Source organism: Hoplias malabaricus, chromosome 16 (genome assembly GCF_029633855.1).
Source record: "Hoplias malabaricus isolate fHopMal1 chromosome 16, fHopMal1.hap1, whole genome shotgun sequence".
Taxonomy (NCBI): domain Eukaryota; kingdom Metazoa; phylum Chordata; class Actinopteri; order Characiformes; family Erythrinidae; genus Hoplias; species Hoplias malabaricus.
In genome coordinates this window covers 7,833,013-7,848,703 of record NC_089815.1, presented here as the reverse complement: position 1 = coordinate 7,848,703, position 15,691 = coordinate 7,833,013, and the positions used below count along the sequence as shown (strand labels likewise).

At 39.5% G+C, this 15,691-nt stretch overlaps 1 protein-coding gene across 1 annotated transcript in view; it reads right to left on the bottom strand.

Moving 5' to 3' along the window:
- Positions 1-15,691, bottom strand: part of mrvi1 (murine retrovirus integration site 1 homolog) — a 48,847-nt gene that overhangs the window by 12,406 nt on the left and 20,750 nt on the right. The window contains exons 18-23 of the mRNA XM_066648023.1: positions 15,017-15,542; positions 9,485-9,691; positions 4,779-4,885; positions 4,335-4,399; positions 3,725-3,898; positions 1,056-1,133 (exon numbers count right to left, since the gene is read on the bottom strand). Of these exons, the coding sequence (XP_066504120.1) occupies positions 1,056-1,133; positions 3,725-3,898; positions 4,335-4,399; positions 4,779-4,885; positions 9,485-9,691; positions 15,017-15,542 (1,157 nt within the window). The remainder of the gene's footprint in view (positions 1-1,055; positions 1,134-3,724; positions 3,899-4,334; positions 4,400-4,778; positions 4,886-9,484; positions 9,692-15,016; positions 15,543-15,691) is intronic.

Genomic DNA, 15,691 nt, shown 5'->3' with positions numbered 1-15,691 from the left:
ATGGGCCTCTGTATGTTCAATAAGTATAAGAGAGACATAAAAATTATCATCAAAGCTTGAGTGTAACTTATGTGGTGTTAAACAGAAATTATTTCAGTCTTCAGTGAGATTTAGCATTAAACATTGTTGTAGTGCTGGGCGATATGAGCGCAAATCAATATCACGATTAATTGTACATTTTACCTCCATTACGATTAATGAACGATTGTTTTGTTTTTGTATTTTTGACCCTCATAGTTCAGTGACGAGGCTTGTACTGTAAATATGCTCCAGTATTACAGATGGAATACTTTTTCTAATGTTGCTGGGAGCTTGTTCCTCTCTTGTTTTCTGAGCACTGTTTATATTTGGTGTGTGATTGTGCTGTGGTCAGGGCGGCACGGTGGTGCAGCAGGTAGTGTCGCAGTCACACAGCTCCAGGGGCCTGGAGGTTGTGGGTTCGATTCCCGCTCCGGGTGACTGTCTGTGAGGAGTTGGTGTGTTCTCCCTGTGTCCGTGTGGGTTTCCTCCAGTTTCCTACCACAGTGAATGTGTGTGTGTCTGTGTTGCCCTGTGAAGGACTGGCGCCCCCTCCAGGGTGTATTCCTGCCTTGCGCCCAATGATTCCAGGGAGGCTCTGGACCCACCGTGACCCTGAACTGGATAAGGGTTACAGATAATGAATGAATGTGCTGTAGTCGCTGAAACCGTTGTTTTATCAGCGTTTACATTTGACTTCTTTTTGTCCAGTGTTGTCTTAATTAAAGTCGAAGCAAAACACATTCAAACCACAGACTCTGTGTTTTTTTGTTTTTTTTTGGTACGAGCTGCTCGATTCGCTGCCTCACCTTCGGCCTTTAGGTTGCTACCATGTGGCAGATAGGTGCAGAATCAGCTTAATAGCGTGGTTTTAAAGGGGCAGTACATAAACACACAGTGGGGTCATAACAGAATAAAGTAATCAATATAATCGATATAGACAAGATTATGTCGATTAAAAGTACTGAATGTTGATTTTGATTCATTTTTGATTAACTGCCCAGCCCTACTTTGTTGTATATTGAATAAAGCTGTACCTGGTTGTGGGGGAGCAGAGAGGGAGCTGCTGCGTGAGGGAACAGGAGAAGAGCCTGGAGTTGGGTTGGGTGAGAGAGCTGAAATCCAAACACACTCATGTTGACCATGTTTGGGTTTGCACACACAATGATCTGTCTGATAGCATCACCAGGCTGAAAATCCTGCTTTGTGTTTTCCTTATTAAAAAAATGTCTTTTGGTTGTTTTATATCAACACAACAGTTGTCAAAACATCTGTGGAGTGAGGTGGCACCATCAAATGCTTCTGGGATGATTTAGAATGATGTTTATGATCCAAAAATAATCCTCCAACACCAGCACCTGACCTCAGTGATGTACTCTGAATGCAATGTCACTGCTATTTTCCACAATGTAGTGTAAATCCTTCTCAGAAGAGGGACAAGCCATGTGTTTATACCCATCGTTTTAGAAGAAATGCTGGATGAGATGTCCATAAACCTTCAGAAATATATTGACTCTGAATGCAGCCACTGGACAAAGCTGAATCAAGGACAGTTTTTACAGGTGCAGTCTGCCTTAGGCCTACTGTGAGTATTACTATTTAAGATGCTGCCGTGAGTAGTCACATGCAAATACGTATGTTTTTGGTTTACGTTAACTGTTCATAATCAAAAAAGGGATAAAATATTCATATAGGACCATTCTATAAGGATTTATTCAAGGCCAATTATATAGATATATCTGAGGGTACAGTTGTAGATCAGATTTCAACAGAAATACTGAAGATTACAGTTGATGTGACATCAGTATACAGATTGAAATATAGATTTCAACTCTCAGGTTCTTGGCATGACATGCCTTGACAACATAATGTACAGTCTTATAGCTTCAACACACACTACACTGTATGTTTACCTAGCTTTCTAATCATTGTGATGTTCCACTGACCTGTAATAGTGAGAAAAGGGCTTCTGTCATTGCTACTGTAGGTCCAGCACTCCAGAAACCGCACTATGTAATTTTAGGAGGTGAGGAGAAATTACACCCACCACATTCCTCCTCCCTCCCCTTTGATTTCAGGACCATCAGGTGCTATAAAAGTGAATTACAATCTGCAACTGTAGGGGGAGCTTAGGAGCAATAATACAAAATCTTACCTAGCGTTCTTTTAAACTTTATTGTATTTCTTGCAAGTCAGTTGCAGTCAATTCGTGTCAGCTAACATGCTAGCATTCCTATCACATGATAGGAATCCCTCGTTACTTCGTGGTTCATCCTTCGCGGATTCGCTACTTCGCGGGTTTTTTCAAGGGGGCTTATGGCCTCTATATCGCGGATATTGAGGGAAAATCTAGGAAAACCGTGAAAGATGTTTAAATTAAAAGTATTTTTTTTATTTACATGTATTAGACTAGACTTGTAGGTGACAAAATATATAATTTACAAGTATTTCTTACATACAGTACATGTATTGTTCATGTCCACATCTGAGTGAAATTTAGTTACAGTAAATCACAGCTTAGGAATTACTCTATTAAAGAAACTGGCAGGATGTCACATGTAGTTCCAGCTAAAACATTATAAATAAAACATTATAGAATGACTGTTTAATGAAAAGGGTGGGTTGTTAACAGTACAGGGAGGGTTTTAAAAGTCCAAATACTCATTAAATACTTTCCTCTACTTCGCGGAAATTCGTTTTTTCGTGGGTGGTCTTGGAACGCATCCCCCGCGAAAAACGAGGGATCATTGTACTCCCAAACTAGATCAAACCAACCACAGCTTAATGTACTTGAAGGAGAATCCTTAATATGGCTTCTCTTTTATGTTAGTTAAAGCGAGAATGGGGGGCCCACTGTGAGACCTCAATGAGACCTCAAACTTGGACGTCATGTTGGAGCATCTTCTGGGTTTGAAACTCCTGAAAATGGGGCCAAATCATTGATAGCTGGACCACTCAGGCAACCCCAGCTTTAGTGTTCTAGCTCTTTGCTGGTTGAATAATCCTGGAGTTTATACATTGTTTATACAGTCTTTCTGTCCCTTCCAACAGGGTTAAAAGACTTGCCGCTCCAGTGAGTACTCAGAGTAACACACTTGGATTTTATCTTCACTTTTTTGCACTTATATGTTAGTGTTTACGGTAAGCTTCAAAAGAAAACTGCACTCTTGTAGTATTTTACATTAAGCAAGCTATGATAAAGCTCTGGCATTTTTGGTCATGAATCCTTGCAGGGGGCATTTTGCATCTGTTTTACAAGTGTAGCAATGTGTCCAGATATCAGGATATGCATGATTTTTCACAAATTGTTTTCAGAGTGCATCACTGAGATGTATCATTCAGAACGAACATCCTCCTAATTACAGCATTGAATGCATCGGCATTGTTTAAACACCAACAGTCAGAAGCTGTCCATCACCAGCATAAACCCATAATTCATACCCTATAAATCAGTCTGTGGATCAGTATGTATATGTAATGTAATTAATGATTCCATCTACTCTAAGTGGCACTAATTGTGGATATATTCCATAGAAAAGCATGGAATAGAAAAGCATAAAAACAGTACCCGGTTTCACTGATTCTCTCAGAGCTGAATGCAATAAAATCACAACAACAAATTTCCATCATATAATGTAAACCCTTCCCAACAACTACAACTACCTATACATTTCAAGTTGAGGATTTTGTCTAGAGTTGGAGTTACCTGTGGGAGACTCAGTGAGACTGCACGTGGACCGCCGCCCCCTACGGGTCAAAAAGCGATCGCTCACTTTCTTTGCCTCCTCCAGCAGCTCCAGGTTCTTCTGCCTGTCCTCCTCAGACAGCTGCATTTCCGGGAGCTGATCCTTCACCAGGTCTATCACATGACCGTCATTATCTGAGATGAACACACACGCAGATATACACATATATGGATTGACACTGAAATGCCGTACACACAGACACTCACACACAAACACGTCATCTATATCCCCCATTCTTAGTTCAGCACAGGGCATCCTGCCAGAATAAACTGTAATCAAAGCAAAATCGTCTCAGTCCCTCGGATTTTGCTTTCCAAAATAGCCTCACGAGTTAGACCCCCATGTTTCCTAGCGCTATAATGACCAAATTTAGACATTTACAAGGCTCCGGGACAAAATAAGAGTGTGCTGAAGCCATAAATCAATGAGGATTCAATTGACCAAACTAAAACTTCCTAAAGCTTCCTATGTGGTCTTGCACTTTCTGAAATCAGACTAAACTTGTCGTAAATTAGTGCACAACACATTCTATGTCTCAACACATGACAAACATAAGCTTAAATAACATACCTACTGTAGTGATGGGCCCTGAGGAACCAGAGGTTCTTGATAGCCGAGGCCTAGGGCTGTGTGGCCTGAGACAGCGAGCAGAAATAAACATAAGGGCAGCACATTTCTCACATGTTGTAAATTTTGTGCAAAAACAGTACAAAATATGTAAACAGTTACCCTTTACGCTGTTAAAAACAAAGAACTACTATTACAAGCTAAGAATGCTTTACTCTTCATCCACCCTAACTTACATTTACTCTTTTGGAGATTCTGACAGCATTATTATTATTTATTTGGATCACAGACACATGTTCTACTGTTACTGCACCACTGTTACTGCTCCACTGTTACTGCACCACTGTTACTGCTCCACTGTTACTGGTCACTGACTGCTGTGAAGGCACTGATTTGTTAAACATTCCCTACTTTACTTGATTCACCCTTGAATGATAGAATCCAAACCTGGCTTTCTCCAAAGGGCATGATTCTTGTTTGTTGGTTTGTCTCGGCAATACGATTGCAGGGGGAGCAATAGTCACATTCATCACCTTGGTTTCCACAGGTATGTACTGAAAAACACAGAAACAGACAGGCTTTTATTTACTGTAAATCGTTACTATAAAATTTTAAAACATAGTGGATTAGTGCCGATATCTAGTCTAGTGTCCAGAGTTTCCTTCTTAATTTAATTCTCCAATTGCACAGGAAACAGAGGACTATGTATGCGAATGCTCCAAACACATTGCAACCCTGATCAAGATAAAGCAGTTTCAGAAGATGAATGAATGAAGAAGTGAACAAATGAAGGATATAAGGATAACAAGGTCACACATATTAGAAAAGCCACTTATAAACAGCACAAACTAATTCATTCATTGTCTGCAACCGCTTATCAAGTTCAGGGTCGCGGTGGGTCCGGAGTCCTCCCGGAATCACAGGGCGCAAGACAGGAACACACCCTGGAGGGGGCACGAGACAGACACTCACATTCACTCACACCTACGAACACTTATGAGTCTCCAAGCCACCTACCAACATGTGTTTTTGGACTGCGGGAGGAAACCCACACCAACACAGGGAGAACACACAAAACTCCTAACAGACAGTCACCTGGAGCGGGTCTCGAACCCACAACCCAGGATCCTGGAGCTGTGTGACTGCAACACTACCTGCTGCACCACCGTGCCGCCCCCAAACTAATTCAATACATCCTTAAATCAACACACCCTTAAATCTAACCATAAAATCTAGATGAAACTTAAAGGGTTCATATTCTACATCCATATCTTCAAAGGACTTTATATCCAGGTTCCAGGACTGAAATTTAAAATGGCATTATAACTCCACATGTGGCCTGTCATTACCATTTGTAGTTATAGTGTCATACCAGCTGGCGATTTGAAGACCTCTGCTTTAAAGTATAAAGTTTATGACATAAACATTCCCGACCTCTCTTTAATTTCCTTTACTGTGCCTTTAAGGCAGAAATATGTAAATAAGTTCTGCTTTGACTGACTATCCTATACGGTTTCTCACATAAAAATTGGTCTGGTCCAGCGTCTACAGGAATATGTATGACTGAACTGCTACTGAATAAAGGGGGATAAAATAAAATTGTAATCTTTTTCCAAAAGGCCTAAATATTAAGCTTTTTTTTTTAGACCAAATCCTTTAACACCCCAAAGCCTTTAGTCTGGTTTATCTTTTTGTAATGGGATAAACTTTACTTTTGCTTTGCTCTTTGTGGACCTTAAATTCGGTGACACTACATTTCATTTTTAAGGTGTGAATTTACAAAGGAAAAAGTATCAGAAATGTACAGTAAATCTAAAAACTAAACATGAAAAGTAGGTGGGCTTTCACAGAATTTGAATGTGAAATCTGAAAGGGAACCAAGCCAGATTAGTAACTGTAAAATTGCATTTGAACATAATCACTACCCTGGTTGTTCTGCCCAGAGTGTTCTGTCCCAAACTGTTGGGTCAAATAATTCAAGTTCTAGGCTGAAATGTGAAAATGTAAATGCTCAGGTGTTTGTGACATCACAAAACCAAATTCAAAACAGGCAGAGTTAACAACAAGCAATGATTACAGAACACATTAATACACACTTCAAAATGAGCAGGGTTTGAATTTCTATGATAAAGACTCTTTAACAAAAGAAGGTATCACCTATCTTAGTCTTGTCTTTCTAACGTGGTGTGGGTGGCTAGCAACACATGCGTGATCTTCTCTATTAGAGGATCACAGAGGATCGTGAAGTGCTGTGCTCTTCTGTGTTTTTGGTGGAAAACCACAGCGCTGGGAGCATTCTCCATGGTTACAGCTGAGTGGGGCACAAAACAAAAGTCCGAAATGCGCAAGGAATTTATGGAAAAAACCCTGGAGCCTAGCGCCTATGACAGGAAGCTTGGCAAGTTGAGCAGGTGGTCCAGAACATTTCCCATCTACAGTGTACTAACATTAACATCTCCAGATCTTCTAATGAATGCTTGGCTACACAAGACGTGGTCCCCTGAGAGCCACTGCGAGCACACACACACACACACAAAGACTCATCCCATGGGAAAACAGACTATTTGTAATCACATCCTGCTTCCATCATGAGATTAGTCTCTTAAATCCCATAGTCATTTCCTTCTGCTTCACTGAACTCAACTCTTTCTTCATTACAAATAACTTTTGATGCAATGATCTCCTAAAATACACCCAATTACCATCAACTGGGCACCACTGATAGATAAGGAAATCTACTTCTGCCACCTGAATAAAAGAGGCCTGTTTGTACATTGTACACACTGCAACACACTAACACTCCGCCAGATCATCAGAGTCACTGCAGTGCGGAGAAGGATATACCACCCAAGTACTACCTGCTCCTGTGGGTCCTATGGGGATCCTCACCATTGAAGAATGGTGAAAGGAAACTAGAGTATTAAAGTATACAGAGCAACAGGTGGACTACTCTCTGTAATTGTAGAACTATAAAGTGCTCCTGTTTGGTAATTAGAGCTGATAAAATGGATAATGATTCTAGGAGCAAGGACGGGCCTTTAATATTATGGCGATGGCTGAACACATTGTTCCCAAGTTCATTCATTCATTCATTATCTGTAACCCTTATCCAGTTCAGGGTTGTGGTGGGTCCATAGACTACCCAGAATAATTGGTGCAAAGCAGGAACACACCCTGGGGGGGCGCCAGTCCTTCACAGGGAGACACACACATACACACATTCACTCACACCTACAGACACTTTTGAGTCACCAATCCACCTACCAACGTGTGTTTTTGGACCGTGGGAGGAAACCAGAGCACCCGGAGGTAACCCACGTGGACACAAGGAGGACACACCAACTCCTCACAGACAGACACCTGGAGCAGGGCTTGAACCCACAACCTACAGGTCCCTGGAGCTGTGTGACTTTGATACCTGTGCCGCCCTATTGCATCTTCAATACATTTTTCTGAATTTAAAAAAATATATAATAAAAACATCTTTATTAAGCAATAATGAATTATTAATTAGTAATTATAAAATGATTCAAATTACTTCTGCATTTCAGTGAGGTTCAAAATTTGCGTTAAAATCAGCAAAAAATCTTCTGCTTGTCTCAAATGTCTTAATGAAAAAAACATAATGCAGAAAATAGAGTGACTTTTATTTGTTTGGCCTTAAATCTGAGATCAGGTTTCTAGACTTTATTATGTTCTTTAGGCAGAATCTTATCTGGATCCTGAATTTTATGAGCTCTGTGTGGGACATCTAAGCCCTCTCAAGAGTCGAGCTGTTACTTTAATGAAGGGACAGAACATAACATGCTTTGAACAATCCTGAAACAGAACAGTCAATCCTGTCCTTCTTCTGGGTCTGGGCCTCTTTGGATAATGCTATGGCTTTAGTCACAAAGAGAATATGACAGAGACACATACACAGTTAGGAATGCGACCATTATGGGCCTAATAAAATGTCCTTCAGACCTCAAACGGAACGAGCTGAGCTATTTATAGAACAGATCCAAGTGAGCTGATGGCTACAAAAACAACATAAAAAGCTTGAAAGCACTCAAATAAAACCTGAGCTTGCTGTGACATTTGCCCTGACTTACTTCAAAAAATGCCTTATTCAACTTTTGGGGTTTGGGGACCTCTCTGGTGAAAATGTGTAATTACACTCAAAATGTAAAAGAACATGTCATGTGGACTATTGTTTGTTTTTTGGTCCCTATTCTGCAGTGGATAAATCTGATTATTGGAAGAGGTTTTTGAAAGAGAATTCAGCAAAAATGTACATGATATTCCCCAATGAAATTATACACTATTTTCATTATATTTTCTTCAGATAATTATGGATTATGCATGCATTCTCTGAAATAATCATGTACCTTATATGTTTATGTGTTTTTTCCTTATATATTTAAGTTTTAACAAAAAAATAAATAAATCTTACACAGTGCTGCTTTAACATTTGTTTAGCGTTCAGTCCAGGCAAGAGAAAGAAGAGTAAATGAGTGGAAAAATTACTGGCAAATGAAATTATTCTTTCTCCAAAGCAGCACACAGCAATGATAAACATGACTCACTGTGAAAACAGTATTAAATGAAGCTTGAAGGATTAATTACGAGTTATTTTTCACCATACGCTGAGCTGGAGATCTGCTGCTGTGCTAGTAGCAATGAGAAAGATGCAGGAAGTAAATAAAATAAAAATAAAATAAAAAGGCTGTGTGTGGGCTCTTAAGATCACATGGGTGATTTCAATCCTTCATTCAGTCATTTATTCATTTTACATAACTGCGTCATTCTGGGCAGTGTCAGGGTATGTCCGGAGCCAAGGTCTTCACATACTCACACCAGTCCGTTGCAGGCCACACCAGACAGGAATATCAGCAATTACAGCCAGTCAACCTACAATCATTTGTTCACAGAAAAACCCAGATACAGATACACTCACACATTCACACCTAGGGACACTTTTGAGTCACCAATCCATCTACTAACATGTGTTTTTACAAGAAAAGGTCTAAAATGATTACTTACAGTGCTTTACTTTGTTTCTGCCATCGCCACTACATCAGTGTGACTGCTATTAGTAATGAGGTGCAGAGGGATATAGTGGAAGGTAGAAAGTTGTAGAGAGGTGTAGAGAGATAATGAGGCTCACTCACAGTGGATGGCGAACTGGAGGAGCTGTCGACCTCCTCAGGAGAATCCTCCTCCTCTTCGGGCAGGGTGGGCATAGTGGGGGCACCCGGAGGGCGAGAGCGGGTGTGAGGGAAGATGAAAGATGTGTAGGATTCTACGACAACTAAACAAGAAGTGGGAGGAACCCACTCAACTGCAGACCCTTCTTCACCACATAAAGCCGAGAAATCCTGTCCGAGACAACGTCAAACAAATACAGCTTTATGGACTCATATTATTTCTGACCACAAATTACAGAGTATAAATAAAATGTATGAAATGATTAAATAGTTTCTTAAACTACGTAATTTAAATAGTCTACTAAAATTAATAAAAACAAAAAAACATATCAGCAGCCATTTATACTTTGTAGTGGAACGACTTGCTTGTCCATTCTTGGCAGTGTATTTAAGTAGAGAAATATATATTAATGGACACAAGAAATATTTTAAAAACGTTATTGTTTTAAAGGTAGGGCATCACATAATATAATGACTGGTTTAACAATGTACAACTTACAGTGATGCATTAAAATTCACAAATGTGTTTTTATGATTTTTGTTGTATTATTTACATCTAAGATTGCAGTAATTTTCCAGGTCAGACCAATTTTATTCACAAGACCAGCATATACTGGAACATATTGTGTCAGACTGCTAATAGTGTTGCCAGTAGTTGTGGAGTCAAAGAATGTGCAATATATTGTCTAGATATGAAAAAGACAGAACAGAAATAAAAACAAATAAAAAAATTGAGTAGCTAAAAACTAGGTTGCTAGCTTTAAACTGTACAAAGACACAAGTTTATAATGATATTTTAATGATGTTTTATCTCTACCTTGGAGATCATTTTGTTAGACTGTGGGAAGGTTGTTAAAACTTGTTAAAACTAAAAATAATTAATACTTAATTATTAGTTTGAACAGTTTTTCCTGTAAAATCTCCCATTCCAACAATCTCTTTGTCATTGTGTGACTGGAAATGTACTGCATGCTTAGTTGTGCCAAAAAAAACAACAACTCTGACATATGTTTAATTGAAGGTAGAGAGCAGTAAGTCTTAGCCAAGCAGCTAGCATAGCAGTTAGCAAGCTAGCGAAGGTGCCACTCTGAAACAGTGAAGACAACTCTGAAGTAAATAAATATGCTATGTTATCCAGCCTCTGGCTTGAGCAAGTGCCTGTCTGTCTTTTAGGTTAACGTGTGAGAAGTCGATATGAAATAAGTTAGTTTAACTTGTGAGAAGCTGATAAGAATAAGAAAACATTCCCAATAAGTTAAGCTCTAACTTTAATCTCAGGGATGTAGGAGAAATGATTGAATTAAAAAAATAATAATAATAAAAAAAAATAGTTTAATGTCCTTGTGGTGACCAGCCATATGTCTCAAAAATCGTAAGTGTTATATTATACCATTCTCCAGGGGACAAGGCACTGCTATAAAGGACTAAACACATGGCCAGGACCTCACAACATGTGAGGAAATCAGTAAAGGTAAAGTTTTCAAAATTGTGTGGCATGTGATTTGCCTACAGATGATCGCTGAGGGCATTGTGTCTGTCAGAGATCTCGCCTGTTGCCGCTCTTTTGCATTTTTTTTCTTTTATCACTGAGATCCATCTCCCTGCATCTACCAGAGGGAACTGACAGGAAATGTTTTTGTCATGTCCCTTCAGCAAATACTGATGGCTTCTTAGATACTCAGTTATTGGCCCTACATGGGCTCACCAACACCATCATCTGGCTGATATCATCAAGTCTGGATCTGTGAATCCTAAAAACTCCATTACATTACAGGGGATAACAATATCATTTATACAATGATGAATTGCTGTCTTAATTTGCTGCGCATTCTGGGATCTGATGTCCGTTCGTAACAGTTTGCAGTATGTTCCTGTAAACAGTATCCATCACAGACTTCCCTGAAATCACTACAAATGTGAAACGGAAAAACACACTATAGTTTCACATTCTGTAGCAATGAAGTAAAACATGCAAGATTTAATGACAATTAAATGTAACATACATTGATTGGCTAAAATTTTTTAATGACTTTCTTGATTTTATGCTCTTTGTCACTTTTATCAGCTCCACTGTCCATAAAGGTGCACTTTGAGGTGCTGCAGATATGTATACTGTACTTCATGTGTTGCTGTCAGAGACAGTAGCTCATCTGAACCTTCACAGTTTGTGTTGATCGTCCTCTAGTCCTTCATTAGAGCTCCCAGGTCACTCCCAACAAGAAACAGTTGGCTACATACTTCTGGTTAGTGGACTATTCTCAGTCAAGCAGTGACACTGAGGATTTTTAAAACTCCAGGAGCACTGCTGTGTCTGATCCACTCATACAAGTGCAACACACACTCACCACCACCACGTCAGTGTCACTACAGCGCTGAGACTTATCCACCCCCCAAGCAATACTTGCTCTGTGTTGGTTCCATCGGGCTCTTGACCATTGAAGAACAACATTGCAGAGCAACATATGGACAACAGTCTTTAATTATAGAACTACGAAATGCACATTTATGCTAAGTGGTGCTGCTAAAATAGTGTGTATTCTGCAAAATCCATCAAGACTAGATCTATTAATCATAAAAAAATCCACATAAATCCACATGCAGCTGAAACGTTCTGTGTTTTACTACAATATGCCACTTTCAGAAAATATAGCCACTGCAGCTTTACAAAGCCATCTGTCGGTTAAAGTAAAGCATAAACACGACTTGCCTAATGTCAAGAGTGCAAGTGCAAGTCCAAGTTGAGAGACTGCTTCATGCTCCCGAAGGAACGCATTCCTAATTCCATTAAATCTATTCTCATTTCATCCGAGTTTTAAAAGAAGCTATCTTTGGCGTCCTGTTAACCCAAACAAAACGGGAGACACTGTTTCTATGTTCTTAGGGATGGAAATAGACTGATAGACTGAGAAAGAGACAGAGACAGGGAGAGAGAGAGAGAGAGAGAGAGAGAGAGAGAGAGAGAGAGAGAGAGAGAGAGAGAGAGCAATACCACTGAAATGAATTTCCTGTAGGAGAGAAAACATCCGGTGGAGGATTTATTTGACAACTGTGTTAAATAACAGTGGAGGTTTTTATGATTCAGCGTGGGTGTATAATGCAAAAACTCCTATCAGACACAAGGTCAGCAATGAAACTCTCATATAGCCAAGGAATCAAAATGTACATCTGAAAGGTTTGGAAATGACAGTTCTGCAAGTAGTGCTCATGTTTTCTTCACACTGAATCAACAACAAGTGATGGAGTGGGAAAATATCAGCACCTACTTGCCTGAGCCAAAGACAATAATGTCAGACAAGTCATCAAGGACAATACCACAGGCTGTACTCTCTGTCCTGACATTATTAGTGGTATTTCTGTAATGCCAGACTTCTCACTGACATTCTCCATCCATCAATCAAGAACTCTCCTGCTCCTTCACTTTCCTCAACCAGAGGTCTGCCTTAAATATGAGGCCCAGCTGAGATACATCCCTTAAAAGGAAGAGTTACCCTTCACAACACATTCCCTGTAGCCTGAGTGAGGTATAGGCATATCCAGCACGGAATGGGGCATCATACCATTATGGTCCTTTTCAAACAAAGATATTATTACTTGCCAAAAGCCGCAGATTAGGAACTTGCTTAGAAATGTGTAACATCTCTGTTACAACCTCTTATCACAGTGGAACTCCAGTTTGTCGGCTGTGTGCACATAATTTCCGCTCTGTTGCAAAGATGCTTAAGTAGGCAGTTGAGTTGCTGTATAGCTTTGCCGCTGATATCTGATGACAGATAAGAAGCTGACCGGAAACCACAAAAATTTTGGAGGAGGGATTGTTTTCCCCTGCTTCGACTGTGGATTTTAAAGTTAACATTATGTTTACAAACACAAAAAAACAGAAGAAACCAAAACAAAGTGAGCAACTGCTCCATAAGCTACAGAACCGGAGACTAGTTACATTTTTTAACGTAAGCACAAGAACTTTAGGAACATTTTGCTGAATTTGTTCTTTTAAATAAATTAGTGAAAAATTAAAACTCTAACAATTAATTCTACAATAGTACCCTGGGGAGTACAGAATCTACATTTTACTCAATTACATTTCAGTCATTAAAATGCAGATTTGTGCTGCTTTTTTATGCTGCACTGGTAAAAGCATCTGTAAAGATATTTTCATTGGTTTCACACCATTGACTACGGAAGTGCTTCAAAAAGAGAAAACCTGAACGTAACCTTCTTCGTTCCTGTGCTGCTAGATGACAAATTGATTAAGATCTGCTGCAGTTTTATCAGTTAGTCAGTACATAGCTGTACTTTTAAAATTGTCATAATTTTGTAATTCTACCATTTTGGAACCTAAATATTATTAATAACATAAAAATATCTGTCCCTAATACAAACAAACATATGAAAATGAAATAGTAACACAAAATACGACAATTATACAGTTTTACAAAATAAAATACTTATAAATTAGAAGTATATATCTCGTACTACACTAAGCATATAAAAATATTTAAATTGTATTAGAATACACACTAAATGATCATTATAAGTTAATATCATTTGAATTATATATTAGTAGTGATTTATTACAAATCAACGGTTCCAAAATAACAATTTAAGTACACTTTTTTTACATAGATTTTCAAGTTGTTTTTGGGAAGTACTTAACTTTACCCAAGTCATTAATTCAAAGAGGTCACTGTACTTATTCAAGTGTAGTATTCCCAGCTCTGTAAAGCTAATATAATTAATTAATTACATTTAATTAATTATAGGGCGGCACAGTAGCGCAGCAGGTAGTGTCGCAGTCACACAGCTCCAGGGGCCTGGAGGTTGTGGGTTTGATTCCCGCTCTGGGTGACTGTAAGGAGTTGGTGTGTTCACCCCGTGTCCATGTGGGTTTCCTCCAGGTGCTCCGGTTTCCTCCCACAGTCCAAAAACACACGTTGGTAGGTGGATTGGTGACTCAATAGTGTCCGTAGGTGTGAGTGAATGTGTATCTGTGTTGCCCTGTGAAGGACTGGCGCCCTCTCCAGGGTGTATTCCTGCCTTGCGCCCAATGATTCCAGGTAGGCTCTGGACCCACCGTGACCCTGAACTGGATAAGCGGTTACAGATAATGAAGCACAGACTTTACTTTAGCTTTTAAAGACAGTGTTCATATCTGTAAATAACTTTTAATCATTCGTTCCTTAAGCTGCTCCTGGAGGTGCCAAGGTCGAAACATTAGCTCAGAGAAACATTAGCTCAGAGGGGATAGAGCATTTTCAATTGCTGCGCTGAAATTGTGGAATAGCCTACCATTTTATATTAGGCAGGTTTCCTCACTATCGATTTTTAAAAGTTATCTTAAAACCCATTTTTATTCCTTGGCTTTCAACTCAGCATGAGACTTTTGCTTTGTTTTAAAGTTTTGTTTTATTTGAGTTGTTTTTTAAAGTGCTCTATAAATAAAGTTGAGTTGAGTTGAAACAGAGTTTGAGTTGAGTTGAGTTGAAACAGAAAACTGACCTTTGGTGTTCCAGCAGAATATGTAGTCACCGGCTGCGGAGCTTGGACACTAGCAGCTTGTGAAGTCTGAGAACTTCTTTCCTTTCCTGATCCTAATTCAGCAGCATGACTTGTCCAGCTAGTGAGGGTATCCTTTAAGATCCTGCTGCTTCTTGTCTGCTCTTGGCTCTTTCCACTGGCTTCTGATTCTTCTTTGCTGTTTCCAAGGCTCTTAGGTAAACTTTCGGTCGACCTTAGGTTTGTATCAGTAGCTCGGTCACACTCCCCGTGCTCTTCTTCTAAATTTTGGCCCTTTTCTGCAGACTCAGAGACTCTACTCCCTCCAAAGTGTTGTGAATATGAGCGTCCAAGACTAGCTGACTCTTCTCGCCTACTTCCGCTGTCCTCCTGCTTAAGTCTGGGACATTCGTTCCCCTCAGGGTTGGTGGTTTGGCCACTACCACCCTCCTCTAGTACAGTTATGCTGCTCTTACTCTCTATTTGAGATTCTGATAGAGAGACTGCACCATAGTCTGGATCCTCTGACCTGAAATAGAACAAAGGATAGCGATTTCCAGATAAAATGCGCTTGGAACTTAGCCACCTGTGTTAGTACTAAACAGGTCATATTAGAAGTAATTAGTCACTGTGCGTAATCAACATAGCACTCAGCAGAGCCATATCCTGTTGCATTAC